Source organism: Pezoporus occidentalis, unplaced genomic scaffold (assembly GCF_034315485.1).
Source record: "Pezoporus occidentalis ecotype Australia unplaced genomic scaffold, CSIRO_AGI_Poc_V1 ctg1, whole genome shotgun sequence".
NCBI lineage: Eukaryota > Metazoa > Chordata > Aves > Psittaciformes > Psittacidae > Pezoporus > Pezoporus occidentalis.
The window spans coordinates 5,176,950-5,192,193 of record NW_026912778.1 but is presented as its reverse complement, the minus strand read 5'-3'; the positions used below and the strand labels follow the sequence as shown (position 1 = coordinate 5,192,193).

General features: G+C 38.7%; 1 protein-coding gene across 2 annotated transcripts; it reads left to right on the top strand.

Moving 5' to 3' along the window:
* Positions 1-4,082: 4,082 nt before the first annotated feature.
* MFAP3L (microfibril associated protein 3 like) lies at positions 4,083-14,388 on the top strand. Of its 2 annotated transcripts, none has more exons than XM_062616015.1 (2): positions 4,083-4,781; positions 9,199-14,388. In XM_062616015.1, exons 1-2 carry the CDS (start codon positions 4,499-4,501, stop codon positions 10,059-10,061), a joined length of 1,146 nt encoding a protein of 381 aa, XP_062471999.1. In that variant the 5' UTR covers positions 4,083-4,498; the 3' UTR covers positions 10,062-14,388. The 2 variants fall into 2 exon arrangements, with proteins under 2 accessions (XP_062471999.1, XP_062471915.1); XM_062615931.1 differs by having other exon boundaries at positions 4,085-4,781; positions 9,196-14,388.
* Positions 14,389-15,244: the final 856 nt, after the last annotated feature.

Sequence of the window (15,244 nt, the reverse complement as noted above, 5' to 3'; positions counted from 1 at the left end):
GTCTTACAGAAGTGAGAGAGCCAGGAAAAGGTATGCACCACTGCCCTGCTTTTCTGTTCTTTTGTGCTCTGTCATCATGTTGTTCTGCACAAATGCAGTATTTGCAAATGTAGCCCCTCACCTGTAGTAATTTTCTTTGGTGGTGGTAGTACTGGGAAGCAAAGTCATCTGTGACATGAAAAAATAAATGGTCGATCAAAACATGTCTCTTGAGTGATTAATGTTCCCAGCCAGTCCAAGCTGGGACTTCTGTTCAGACTGATGCTTGATTTTGGACAGAGAAATTTTATCCTCAGTTTTTGTCCCTGATGCACAGAGTACCATGATCCTGCAGCTGTGTTTGTTCTGGAGCACATCTCTGGATGGAAGTGCATAGAGAGCACAGTAGAGTTGGATATCATGTCACTTGGAAGAAAAGCCTGTCATAGGTCCCTCATGTGGCTCAAGTCTCGTGCAGTTTTCTGTGAAAGTTAATCCCACAAGCAGTAAATTTATTACTTTCAGATTTTCAGTTTATACCATTGGGGTTGGGTAAGAAAAAAAAACAAAACTATTAAATGTAAGGATCACTGGCAACCAGTGGCAAATGTTGCTACAGATAAAATGTGTCAGAGCCAGTTACCTATATATATAAATTCTAGGTCCTGAAGGAGAGTTGGGGGATTCCTCTGTTTTCCATCTTGGGAGTAAGCCTGTCCCTGACTACAGCTTTGGGTGGAAAAGGTAGCTCAGAGTAGCCGGAGGTGTTCTTTTTGCTTTTCATGCACCACAGTTAAGAGATAAAAAGAGGGAAAAAAAAAAAAAAAGGAAGTCTATGTAACCAAATTAAATATTGTGAACTTTTACTCTATATAAGTCTTTTACAAGTAGGTCATGTACTTTGGGATGGGAGAAGGGAATGCTTACATTCATATTCCATGACCAGAAATTTATAATGACCCTTTTGTGGCAAAAGTGCTCCCAGAGACTCAGCCTGTTCCTAGAGAGCGATACTCAGCATTGCAGATGGCCTCCTTCATGAGTTTTGTGAGTTACTGTCAGTCTTGAGGAGTTATTACAGGAATCTTTGGTTTAGTCTGGTCAGTGCAGCTTTCTCTGACTTTTGAGTTAGATTAAAAGGTTACAATTTTGCCTGCCTTCATCAGGTTTATCATGGGCCACAGCTGATAACTGCCTCTCATGGCCAAGATCCAGGGTGGCACTGTACCCACTTCTCCTATACTCTGGATTGTCTTGCTTCTTTGCCAGAAGTGGGCAGATGTCACTAGCAGTCCTATTTTGGTCTCCTTAGCCTTCTCCCCATTTAGTTGTGTGATTGGATCATAACCTGTTACGTCATTTATGTTTAACAAAGCAGCTGGCTTCCAAATTTGTTTTCCCTGATGTCCTCAGGCTGCTGTTGTGCCTGGAGCAAAGCAGTAGAACAGAAACTTTCCTTTGCACCAGAGTCTGATGTGAGCACATTTTCTACTCTTTCAGTTCTTTCTCTCTGCTTCTTCCTGCTTTCCTAACCTGACTCCATCATTTTTGGTTCTGTCCAACAGGTTAGCAGAGGGTCTTGGGCCTGCAGGTCCTTTCATGTCCATCTTTGAGCTTTCTGGTTCTAGGTGAGGCTGAGAAAGCCTTCTTTGGTTTCCTTCATTTTTTTTGTTCCCCACTAGCAGTGCAGAGGATGCATGCCAAAGAAAAGATTTCCTGCCCCTTCCTGGTTGCCCTGAAACATTTGTGTAAACTTGCAGTTTAAAACATTGTTCTTCAGAGATCTCTCTCCCAGACTCCTTGAACATCCAGAGCATTTCCCTGGATGGCACATGAAAGCAGTAGCCACCATTTCCAGACATTCTGCTTTAAATGTAGTGCCGGCTTATTCCTCTTACAAGCCATCAAACTTTATTTATTTCAAACAGAAATGTATCTGCAGAAGTATTTAGTGTTTTCTTAATATTCTTTGTTCCAGGAACATATATTGGAACATACATTCCCAGGAGTGACATGAGTAGGTATGCATTTCCCACAGTAGGCATAAATTATTTGGCTCTATTTCTTAACATTTAGTGTTGCTATTTATGGTTCAATTTCGTGCCAGAATGAGGGAGTCACTGTTATTTTCAGACAAGTAAGTGGCCCTTTGACCATATTAAGAACCAGTCATGTTTGTTACCATTATATTTTGCTTTTATATGCTCTGCATTAAACATGAGTAAACATACAGAGTAGGCATCTGCCTTAAGCTTCCCAATACACTGCAGGTCCTTCCATACAGGTTTTCTATTCACCCATTGGGGTGATGCTATTTAATTGCTTTCCATGGTAAACACCTTTTTTGATTGCTACTGATTTTTCTGTCATCAAAAAATATGGTAGGCTCAAATACAATAACAACAAGCCACAGTTAGTAATTAGCAACACAAAGCGTAATCAGTTTATGTTGTTCTTTTGCCCTTCCCATTGTCTTAATCCAGCCAGTCTTTGTTCTTGCTCCCTTGCCAAGAAGTGTGACGTGTCTTTTGGCTTTTGTGTATGGCGCAATGCAGATCTATAACACTGCACAGAAACATTTTAGAGAGTGAATATGTGTGACCATATAGAATGGCTGTCTCCAAGGTTAATGGAGCAATAGAAATGAGATGTAAATAGTTACTGAATTGAATAGGCAGAATTGAAGGATTTTTTCCAAAGTGCGGATTCAGACAGGCTGTACCTATACAGAACTTCAAACCCACAGGCTCTACGCATATTGCACAATTTAAAATGGATTTCTAAAGTCATTGTTTTTATAGCTTTATATGACAAATGAGAATTGCATACTAATTTAAAGTAAAAAATTATTCTGACTTTTCAAGACAAAAGATTTCCACATTCAATAATTAGAAAAACAGAGAAAAATGAGGGCAAACTTGGAGCTGTGACAGGCATCCACACCATGTGTGCAGCTTATCTAAAAGCACATAGTTTGTCATTTCTAGTAGTGATTTGTTCTGCAAAATGGAGGAAACTCTCTTGCTCTTTTAATAACAGTTATATCTATTTGTATGAAATTAAGTTCATTACTTTACAGAGAACGGTGAATGGAGAAGAAAATAACCTAAGTCAAATATTACCAGTGAAAAACAGTAATATTGTTTTCTTTCCTTTTTGAATAAAGAAAAAAAGGGGGAATGGGATTGTTCATTTGTTTTTATTTTAGTGTTTCCTTTATATATGGAACTGAAGTAGCCTTGTCAGCAGTCATTTTCTGTGCTATGGTAGAGGAGTTACCACAGTGTCAACCAGATTTTTAACAAAATATAAACAATTTTGCAAGTGAAATCTTCATTTGGGGAAATTTTTTTAGATAGTTACCTGTATTTGGATTCCAGGTACACTCCTCTAACTAGTAAGTTTCACCAAGTTTCAGTTATTTACCTTTGAAGCACATGAGTAAAACCAATGTAGTTGGATACTCTGATGTGATTTTAGCATAACTTATGACCTTTAGACTCTTGAGTGAAATTTTCAGAGGTGCTCATTTCGAGGCATATGTTGTGTCCTGACTCAGTACTGAATGCCAGTTGTGTTTGCTGAAAGCATTATGACTGCAGTACAGAACACATTTGTAAACCCCCCTCCTCTGTCTACAATTTGAAATCACTGTGTAAGAAAGGGCTCATTGTAGATGATAAGTTGAGGGAAAATACTTTGTGAGAGTGTGCAAAAAGTATGTGCCACATAAGGAATGGAAAAGTCCCAGCTTCATTTGGTACTCAGTTGCTGGCTGGGCTTAAACTGTCTGCTCTAAAAATGACATTGAAATGACTTTACCAAGTACCAAATATCCTCTTTTAAGAATATTCTTTCATGCTATGTTTTATCTCAGATGACTTAAAAAAATGCAGCAGCTTAAAGTGAATGGCCTTTCCTGTATGTGCTATTGTATTTGGACAAAATTGTGTATATTAAGGATTCCAACAGCAACTCCGAAAACTTTTCCTGGACCAGTTCTTTCTTACGCCATGCTCCACAATTCACCTAAACTCATGCACGTGACATAGTTACAGCACTGAATCCATTTTGCAAATGTTAAAAAAAAGAGAAAAATCAGTCGAACTTTTGGCATACAACTGTAGCTGCTGCTCTAGCTAAATTGCTGCTAAGTGTCTAGGTGATAAAAGCTTTCTCCCACGCCTGCCACTCTGAGCAACACTATTATCAGGAAAATGTATGCATCTTTTTCCAGTAAGAATAAGGACTGTGATAACTTTAGCATTTAGACAAGACACTGAGCTGATGATTGTGAAATGCATTAATGGATGTGTCACTATTTTAAAAGAGCACATCTAATGGATTGTTTATACATCCATCTCATTGTACTTATTTATTTATTTTATAGGATACTTTAAACATTAAATTGCACAGATCAAGGTAGAACTCTCCTGTGACCTCCTCACCTCATGGGCCTGTGTTGAACGGAACCAATCCCAGTCCCCAGCCAGTTGTGTATGTATACCGCTGAAGGAAAATGAACATACTGAACAGCCACCACTTTTTGTACTTTCTGCCTACCACACGCCTTGTCATCTTATTAGCAGCTTTAGCAACTGCTGAGGATGTGACTAATAGCACTTTCAACCGCACTGACATGAACACGGGATCCGTGCCCTTGGTGATCTCCCACATCGACCATATTATAGTCAAGGAGGGGAGTAGTGCCTTGATCGACTGCAATGTCCAAGGTAGCCCTAGTCCACATTACAGATGGTACAATTCCAATGGCTACCTACTCAAAGAGGAGGAGAATAAAGGTAAGATCTTTGTGTTCTCACTGATATAGCCTGTCCAGAGGCACTTCAGATTTCAGCAGGTTGGCTAATTACCTGAATTTAATAGCCTGACTCTGGTATTTTCCTGTGTGAAACTGTGTGAAAACACAGTGGCAGCCATAAATTTGTTGTGTGCACCTTGGAAGAAAACAGTAACATTTTGTTGTTATTTATAGCAACACAAAGCATGAAGCTGAAACATTTAACAGAACGTGTAGACAGGCTTCTTTCACTGGAAGGTTTTGGGTTTGATCTTGTTTCCCTTTCTGTCCTCTTTTGTTCTTCTCTGGAACCAAAAAAAATTAAAAAGCTGTTTTCCAACTCAAGGGAGGATTCTCTTGACATATGACAGTAATTTGTTGATGTGAATTCAACACAGCTAACTCCCTGATACACCTGTGGTCTTTATGTGTAGTGCCATGGAGGGTGAGATGCAGGAGATGCCGTGAATGACCAACAGAAAGCTATATAGGGCAGCAGTCAGAAGGACAAGCAGTCTGAGCCTTCCTGGCTTTAGTTAAGACTCTTCAGTTGCATTTGCTGGAGACCTTAATTACACAAGCTTGTTTTCCTTAAATGGAAGGGTTAGGTTATAATCCTAGTTATAGTTCTAGGGAACATTTCATTGGAGGTGGGGGGAAGGTGTTTTGCTCATGTAATCCTTCCATACTGACTGCTTTGTTCACAGCATCATGAAATAAACTAGTTATTCATACTAAATTCAAAACAGCTTGCCTAACTAATAGCTGACCTGAGGGAGAATGCTGCTATGACAGGAGTAATGATTGACCCAGCTGGATACTCAAGAGCATAGTGTATCTGTAAAAGCTTACTGCATAATCGGTTACATTTTACATGATAGTATTTCATAATTTTCTGAGTAAAGCTAGAGATAGGAACTACTTGAGCTAGTGTTTTCAGGTGTAATTTGTGCAGTCATAGCAACATACTGTGATTAGTGCACTGGAGTGGTTTCCTAAGGCTCACTAATAGAAATTTTCCCCTTTCGTTAGGCATCTAACTTTAGGTCTTTGTATAGTCAACTGAGAGAGGCAGGTACTAACACAAATATTTAGGTAGCTGAGCAAAAACTTTGACCAAGTCAGTAAAAATTGCACATGTAGTATTAAGACAACATCACTTGGACTTTCAACAGTGCACTTCCCCCCTTAAAAAAATGACTGCCTTCTTATAAGAAATGTTTCCTAGCTCAAGGCCTTTTCTTACTATGTATACAGTTACGTTGCATATGGCGTTGAATTGTTACCAAAACCCAGAGATGATACCTTTCCTAATCATTGTTTTCTTGTTAGGCTTATACTGTCTGCCAGGATCCACTGGCCCAGATGCAGTCATTGAGTCACAGTTCAATGCTGTTATGTCATTTATAACAGCTGGAGCCAGGATACATCAGCAAGGCAGCTTATCATTTAACAATTAATAAACACCCACTTTGCCAACATTTCAATTCAAAGAAATACTGAGCAGCCAATACTCTGTATTTTTTTTCTTATTCTAGAGATGGAGAAAGAAGTGTTATCTATTACAGATAGAATCATAGAATCATAGAATAGTTAGGGTTGGAAAGGATCTTAAGATCATCTAGTTTCAACCCCCTGCCATAGGCAGGGACACCTCCCACTAAACCATGCCACCCAAGGCTCTGTCCATCCTGGCCTTGAACACCACCAGGGATGGAGCATTCCCAACTTCCCTGGGCATCGCATGACATTTCCTCTATAAGAGTGTTGTCCTCTGAATTTGCCTGACTTTAGAAGATTGGGGTGATTTGTTTATGTGAAGGTCTGCTTTAGACTGAGCTTTTTATTTATTCTATATTTCTAAATTTCAGGCAAAGTGATGCAGCTGTTTTCAAGAATTACACTAGGGCAAAACCCAGTGTTTCAGATAAGTTAAAAATTGTAAGTAAGAAGATAAAAAGATATAATTAAGAAGTGTCCACACAGGAATTGAGGCAAGGATCTTGTGGGAATACTTTCTATATAGGTTTCTATAAGCCATGCTTAATTAGAAAAACTTTCAAAATGCTAAAAGCCCATAAGTACTCTGAAATAAAGGCTTTTTTTGACTAATGAGTTTCAAAATTGCCCACAGATTCTTCCTTGAAAGAAATAATGTAAAAAATAATCTTTTCAAAAACCAAAGAACTATGTAAAGGATAAAATAAATGTAGAAGCAAAGTGTACACCAACATGTGACAGGAGTGCATTTACCTGCATTGCACAGAGGTTTTAGTCCTCTCATCACAGATTCTGTGTGTTTGCTTAGATGCCTTAGTAGAATCATAGAATGGTTTGGGTTGAAAGGGACCTTGAAGATCACCTAGTTCCAACACCCCTGTCACAAGCAAGATCACCTTCCACTACACCAGGTTGCTCAAAGCACCATCCAGCCTGGCCTTGAACACTGCCAGGGATGGGCATCCACAGCTTCTCTGGGCAACCTGTGCCAGTGTCTCACCACCCTCATAATGAAGAATATTTTCCTAAATGTCTAATCTAAATCTCCCCTCTTTCAGTTTAAAACTATTCCCCCTCATCCTATCACTATATGCCCTTGTAAAAAGTCCCGCTCCAGCTTTTTCTTCATCATTCAGTATGGCTAGTAAGACAGCAAAACTGAATTTCCTATTTTGTTTTAATCTACTTTCAGCACATCCTTTGGCATCTGTTTCTGCCACCAGGCTAACTCTCCAGGCTGGCATGCAGATAAAAGCAAAGCCTGACCTGCTCCCACAGGATCTGCTGTCTCCTGTGCGTTTTGTAGGGGCTTCTGGAGCCATTTCCCACTTGTGCTGCATGACACAACTGTTTTTCAGGGAGCTGTGAGCAAATTTTCTGTGTGGGCACATGTAGGAACTGTGCAAAGGCAGCTGGGGTCCAAAGGGGCTTGGGTGGGTTAGCGATAACTTTTGCCACAAAGAGAGTGTGTTGCAACCCCAAGTAAAAACAGTGTTCATGTTAATAGACTTAAACTGGTTAGGATTAAGGAAAACCAACTTTCTGATAGTAAAGATAGGTGCACACCTGAAATTCCTTCCTGTGGAAGATTCCATTACTGCCTTCAGCAGATACCTGCCAGGTGCCTGCTTGGGATTGCGTTACAGAGATTGAAAACAGTTGAGCCTGCCTCTGAGCAGCAGTATTAGATGATCTTGCCGTCTTACATGAGCCTATGTCGTTGTTCTAAAAGGAAATCTGTATGACATCGCTCCGTGGAAAGTGTTCAGAAGGCACGGAGGCACTCCTACACTTTGTGGCTGTTTTCTTTTCACCATGTGAACCCTTCTAGGGATAGGTTTACATGAATGAAAGAATTGATACCAGATTTTCCCATTGTAGTTGAATCATGTTTTTTATAGCAAAGTTGTAATTTAATAAGTCATATCACACCAAATAATGCAAAAAAAAATATATACATCCTCAGGTCTAAAATGGCAGTGATAGTTGAATAAAAATGAAACTCACTCGGGGAACTGAAAATCTAATTCATTACCAATATGTAATGCCAAACACAGTAATGAGCTGAATCTTGAATCACTTCAGCAGTGATAGCAGCACTGGATTTTAGCATGTTGTTTAGTCTCAATTTAATGGCTAAATTGTTCTGCTGTGCCAGGTTCAAAGGATATGAAATGTACAACTGCATATAACGACTAAAAATACCACTTACATTTAATTGATAGAAATGACTCTTAAAAGTAAAATAAGTTCCATCGTGATGTGTAGAAGTTCACACTGGCAAAAAAGGTGTTCTCTGTCATGTCTTTTCCCTTTCCCATCCATTTTACTCCCTGGTTCCTATTTCTTCTTTTTAAAATCATATTTCAAAATTAGATTTTGAAAACCTCAGAGAGTAGGCAGCATAATATATGATCTCTGAAATTTTAGGGGTTTAAAGTTTACATTAACAGAATTATATGAGATACTGTAACAAAACACCAAAAATAACCCAATTGTAAGAAAATGCATTGTCAGGGAATAAAATAAGGAGGGCTTAGTAGGTTTGTCTGCCTCACAATCCCATTGTTACTGTTTTTTAAGGAAGTGTGGCATGCGTTTGGGAGGCTCTCTGGGGTAAGTAGTTCTATCTGTGTAACTTAACTGGCTGTAAGATTGTGATAGATGTCATGCATATTAATTTTTTTCATGAGACTCTTTCAGGGCATGATCAGATTATTCACAGTTGATGTCAGGATTTTATAGTAACACATCTAGGGATAGAGAGGCCTTTGTGATGGTAAATTCTTTGTCTTCTTGTGAACATTATTTCCTTCTTCCAAAATCTGAAGCCAGTTTGACAAAGATGATGTTTAAGACTATGATGATTATGTGAACAAAATGCTTCTAATTAAGTTACTCTGTCTCCTCTCCAGCAGGAAAATGGTGGTTTCTTGACAATGGGCTACTAAACATTACCAGCGTGTCTTTTGAAGACAGAGGTAAATACACATGTGTTGCATCTAATACGTACGGCAGTGTTAACAATACTGTGACGCTGAGGGTTGTCTTCACCTCCGGAGATATGGGCATCTATTACATGATTGTCTGCCTTGTAGCTTTTACCATTGTTATGATACTGAACATTACTCGGTTATGTATGATGAGCAGTCATCTGAAGAAAACTGAGAAAGCAATCAATGAATTCTTCAGAACAGAAGGGGCAGAGAAACTCCAGAAAGCCTTTGAGATTGCAAAGCGTATCCCAATTATCACTTCAGCCAAAACACTTGAGCTTGCCAAAGTAACCCAGTTCAAGACCATGGAATTTGCTCGCTATATCGAAGAGCTTGCTCGGAGCGTACCTTTGCCACCTCTCATCATGAACTGCAGGACTATAATGGAAGAAATTATGGAGGTTGTCGGTCTGGAGGAGCAGGGACAGAATTTTGTACGACAGACAGCAGAAGGCCAGGAAACCACTGAAACAGATGAGCTATACATGATCCCAAATGCTTTGAAGCGCAGTGACTCTCCCACAGGTGACTCTGATGCGTCATCACTGCATGAGCCACCTCAACAGATTGCAATAAAAGTATCAGTTCACCCATTGTCTAAAAAGGACTGCATGGACGGTCAGTTGCAAGAAAGCATGCAGCTGGACAACAAGGAAGAGGACACTTCTCAAACACCAGCACTTCCTGCAGAACCCCTTCCTGAGCCTTCTGCTGAACTCAGTTCTGATGACACAGCATTGGCAAATGACAAAAATACATGCATTATATATGAAAGCCATGTATGATAGTTACTCCTGAATCTATGCATAGCAGGAAAATCAGGTGGAGCTCTTTTAAAAATACATATTGTAATTGCCGCTAAGCCTTACCTGGAGACTATCATAGCAAAAGCATGTATGTGGATTATTTGGCACTTTCTTCTCAGTTTGACTTTAGTTTACCATGATGTATGGCAGAGTAATTGCTATTACATTAATATTAATTGCTCTTTTTGATTAGGAGTATTTCCAAGAAACATTTACCTCAGCATTTTCTAGGTTGGAGTTCCCTATAGTGGCCTCCTGAAAGTCACTGGTAGTCTTCGATGTAGGACACTTGAACTTACTAAACATAAAACTGGTTTTCATTTTCCTCCTTGACTCTCTTATTTCCATCTATAGCATTTTTGCAGATATTATCTTGTGAATTTGAAATATTGCCCAAGAGGCAGCACTCCAGTAGCCAAATAAAATCCTAATAGATCCCATTTAAAAAACCTGTTTGTTCAGCTGCATTGTCATTTAGAGGGCTATTAAAGAAAGTTAAAATGTTTCCATTTCATTTGAGACTACACTGCTCAGGCACAGGGGAAATAGTTTCCCTTTTTCCATGGAATGAAGATGCCAACAATTGTGTTTTTTTCACATCAAGAAACAACTTTGAGGTCTATTTTACAGATGGGAAAGCGTGTAAACATCTTACAGAAAGTTGCAGTCCAACAACTCTGCATGGATTTTTTTATAATTGACCGTTTCTAACTTTGCCAGAAGTTTATATGGAAAATAGCTGCAAATATGCAAGATGTCTTTGGGTTTTGTTTGTTTGGAGTTTTTTTGGTAGTAATTTGGTAGGAGTAAGTATGCACTACCTTACCAAAAGATACGCAGGTTCCTTAACAGTCCTGCGAATGCCAGTAATCAGCTGGTAACAAGGCTGAAATGGCAGAAGACCCTTTTATTGGGATTCTCAATTTGGCGCAGATTCGTATTTTGAAGATCAAACCTAAATTCATCTATAAGTCTGACAGTGTTTTATCCAAACTAAAAAAACAAAATAATATAATTGTCCTGTGAAATTCCATTGACGATCACACACAAACTGTTTACTGCATTGTAATTGCTTTGTTATTTTACCTCCTACCTGTGCAGGATGTTCACTGCTTGAGTACATGTGTCCCTACCCCAATAAAGCTTTAATCATCACAGTGACTGGGGCATTAAAAAGGGTCAATGTTTATGCCAGGAAATGCCAGGAGTGGAAAGGAAGTGATAATTCCTATTGCAAGTAGACAATAAAGAGGACCTTCTCTGGAGTGAGTCTGGAATGAAAGCTCTTCCAAGGAGGAGTTGCATAGGATTCATAGCATATTACTTAATCACCTGGCACACTTTAATTTGGAAGTAATGAACAAACTGTCACCTTACAGTTTTTAAGAAGGACTGTAGTGTAAGTACAGCTACTCAAAACTAATCTGGAATTAAGCATATTGCAGAAGTCACTTAGGTCTCTGGGGAGATGAGGTGTGGATGGCTCTCTGGACATTTTACTGAAGTAGCCACATCTACATAAGGTGTCCATTCAAGGCAGTCAGGTATATTAACTGCACAGGTAATTGAGAGCAAACAAAGTCAATGTTGTAGCTCTCTAAAAAATTCATTGATAATGAACAGACATTTTATCTCAACTTCCTCACGTTAAACTGCAGAGCTTCACTAGCAGCATAATACAGGAACACCCCATGACTTAAGTAGGTGATGTAGAGAAGGTTCCATATGTACCTTTCTAAAGTTATTCAAAAAAACCCAACCATGGTTAATAAGGGACTTAAGATTTTGTGACCAACTTGTGAAAATTGCGGTATTGCCTAATGTTTGCTTGTGCTCACCACAATGGCAGGCATCTATACAAAATGCATTTGCACATTCCCAAAAGGAAAAAAGGGCAAAGTCCATTCCAGTGGCTGGAAATATTTTAGGTCCAGTAAAGTAATGTAAATCTCGAACACAGGGTAAATTAAGGAAATACCATAAAGAACCTCACTTCTGACCAGTGTGATTGAAAATACTACTGAAGCAAACTGTTAACTTCTTGTCTGCATCCAAACTATGTTTCTATTTAGTGTTTGCATCAGTTTTTCAAGTTACTTAATTTGCTTCTGCTACGAAAAAGGCTGAGGGCAGAAACAAAAGCAGGAACTTGCACTAAATTCCTTTAATTCACCTTAAACTCCTGAATATAGGCATCTTGATTTTTCTGCCTGACCAGCATTTACAAACAATGCTCACGCATTCTGAAGTTACCTGCCTGGTGCCCAGCTAAGGTTGCACAGATGAGCAAGAATATTTTCCTTGAAAACATAAAAATAGGTTCTAAATTACACTTAAAAAAAGAAAAAGTTTCAAAGTTATTTATTAAAATATTTTAATTTTTTTCTAATTATAAACTTTTTACAGTAGAGACCAGCCCCCTTCATGTATTTATATGGTGATTGGTACCAGGCAGTTCTGATCCAGCTGTTGCCCTCAGACTGTCCTCTATCCTGTTTATTTTTACTGAGATACATTAGAAAGCAATCAATCCCTATGGTTTTCTTCAAGATCTCTGTGTAAACTTCCTTGAAGATAAAGACTTCTTTTTTCCCCCAGAGATTGCCCATAAAATGCATGTGTTTGAAGCACACACAAATGTACATTGCAAATCACGTATGAGCAACAGTGATTTGGCTTAGATGCATGTAACAGGTCCAGTGCACCAGCCAGTCTGCTATAAATTCTTCAGACATTTAGCTTTGTGATGTTATGGGAATAAAAGCAGAACAGCACTGTATCTGAAGAAAATCCAGACTGTAATGGGTCTGATTTAAGTGTGTTTTCTGCTTTCACGTATGCTGCTCAGGATCTTTATGCATCCATTTAATGATCTTAAAGATCTCTTCTGACCGAAACGATTCTATGACTCTGTGATATAATATGTGTAAAGCCTAAAGCTTTCTACATACTTTCAGGCACTTCCTTTGTGAGAGAGAGATAGATGGGAAGCAAGACACAAACCCATCTTCCCCATTCCAAACTTTCTGTCTGCGCTATTATAAAGTAGACAATTCTGTCCTGCAGTATTTCTTAGGGAATGGCCATTTTATGGTATGAGAACACAATTAACAAATATAAAAATAATGATGGCTCTAAGAAAATACTAATATTTGCTTGTAATGTATTTCCATGCGACTTAGGTGCTTCAGGGACATTACAGCTATCTGTTCCCGTCACAGACTGTGCTCTATATATTATAGCACTAAACATTAATGGTTCTTACCGTACTCAATCTGGAAAATCCATTCCAACTGAATTTGCATTCTAAATGTATAAGGAACACTGGGGCAGCTTTGGAAAGGAAAAGAGATCTGCAGATTACACCATTGTAAAATATTTTTGCCAAAGCTTCATGAAACATGACTAGATTTCTGCAGCACAAGAAAGCAGTGTTAGATTTGAATTTTACACTTACTATTCTTTTTTTTTTTGCTAAATCTAAGACCACATTAATCAGACCACTTGAAGAGAGTACTATCTACTTACTCAACATTTTCTTTATGAGCAGCATTTGTTTACTGCTGATCCTTTTTTGTTCTCTGGTTTGAGTATGCTTGTGATGAAACCTGCCCTTCAGTCATTTTTTGAGATTGTCATTGAACAATTTTAAAAGAACCCATAGATCAGAATTTTAATGCAGGTTTATTGGTATTAGGGAAGGCACAGCCCTTTGTTCCTGTGCTAAAGAATTACTGTATAGCCATAAGATTTGCAGAATGGCATATATGGCAGATGTTGATTTATTTTTCTTTTTAATCAGTGCCTGGTTTATTCTAATGTACATACTATGTCAGTTCCTCGATTTGCAGTTACTTTTTGACACAAGTACTGTAACTTATAACTAGGGCTTTCTGACATTCAGTTTGGTTCAGATCAGTTAATTCTGGAAAGTGTTAACAGTGTCGAATTTTGAAATTTCTCATGGAGTTTCTTGGCAGTGTGCTGTTTTAAGAGTAGGCCTCTTAAGTATGCCATACTTAGTGGGACAGCTGAAAGCTTCTTAGATGCAAAGGAAATGCTTGCACTAAAGTATCTTAAGTTATGTTTCATTTATTATGAAATCCTTTTTGATTTTACGAGAAATGTAAGACAGATATGAATGTGTTCTTTTGAGAAGTGGTTACTGTATTTTGATTTAAATAACTTATGATTTTATAGTTCGCAGCCATAAACCACAAAGAGACCAGTTCATGCTGAAGTGGCAAAATGAAATGTGATCCAGCTTGTAAATTGATTGTTGTTTCAATAAAGAATTTGCACAGAGTATGCTGAGTTTGTACATACTCAAAAAGATGATAGTTTCTTAGTAAGAGTATGCTGTTGCTCCAACTCAAATGGAAGTGAATTATGTATTCCATTGTACATCTGCTAATATTCCAGAAACTTTGATCAGGAAAAAAGAATTAATTACCTAAAAAGGAAGTTTTAATAAAGGTCTGAAGGGGAGCTGTTGTTGTTATCAGAATGCAGACAATTATTAATCAGTATTGTTATCAATAGCCTAAATTGTTCATGTATGTAAGCAGTCTGTCTTTGGAAACATATCAGCAGTTCTGCATGTAATCCAGAGGACTTCCTTTGTCTGCTGTTTCTTCTCTGAGCCTTGTCTTGGGGCCTTGCAAAAAGTATTGCTGCTGTTTCAGAATTGGGGCCGACAAATAAGTGCCTCTTCTCCCAGAGGCACCCTAGCACCAAGACTAAATAAAATCTTGAGTGGCTATACCCACGCCCCCATTCCTTCACCCACCCTAAAAGGATGAGGTGAAATGGCTTTCCTGTACCACAGCAGTTGGACTGTATCACTGCCTAATAGTCTTCAGCAGGACTTGGTTGAAGCAGACACTGTAATACCTTGTCCTGCCTCTGCTACACAGTCTAGCAGTCAGTGGCAGTCATTGACAGAGATGGAATGGGGGACTTGCCCTTTCACACATGAAAGATTTGCTCTTGCCAGCTGCCTGTTCTAGGCTGAAGAACATAGCCAACAGCAGGAAAGCAATTGCTATTTTGTGTTTTAACTCTGCTGTTGAAAGAGTGCTTCAATTTTGAAAAATATTTTCAGAAGCATTTTTATTCAGCAGTCTTGTCTGAGTTCCTGGTGGTGAGACAGCCACAATTTG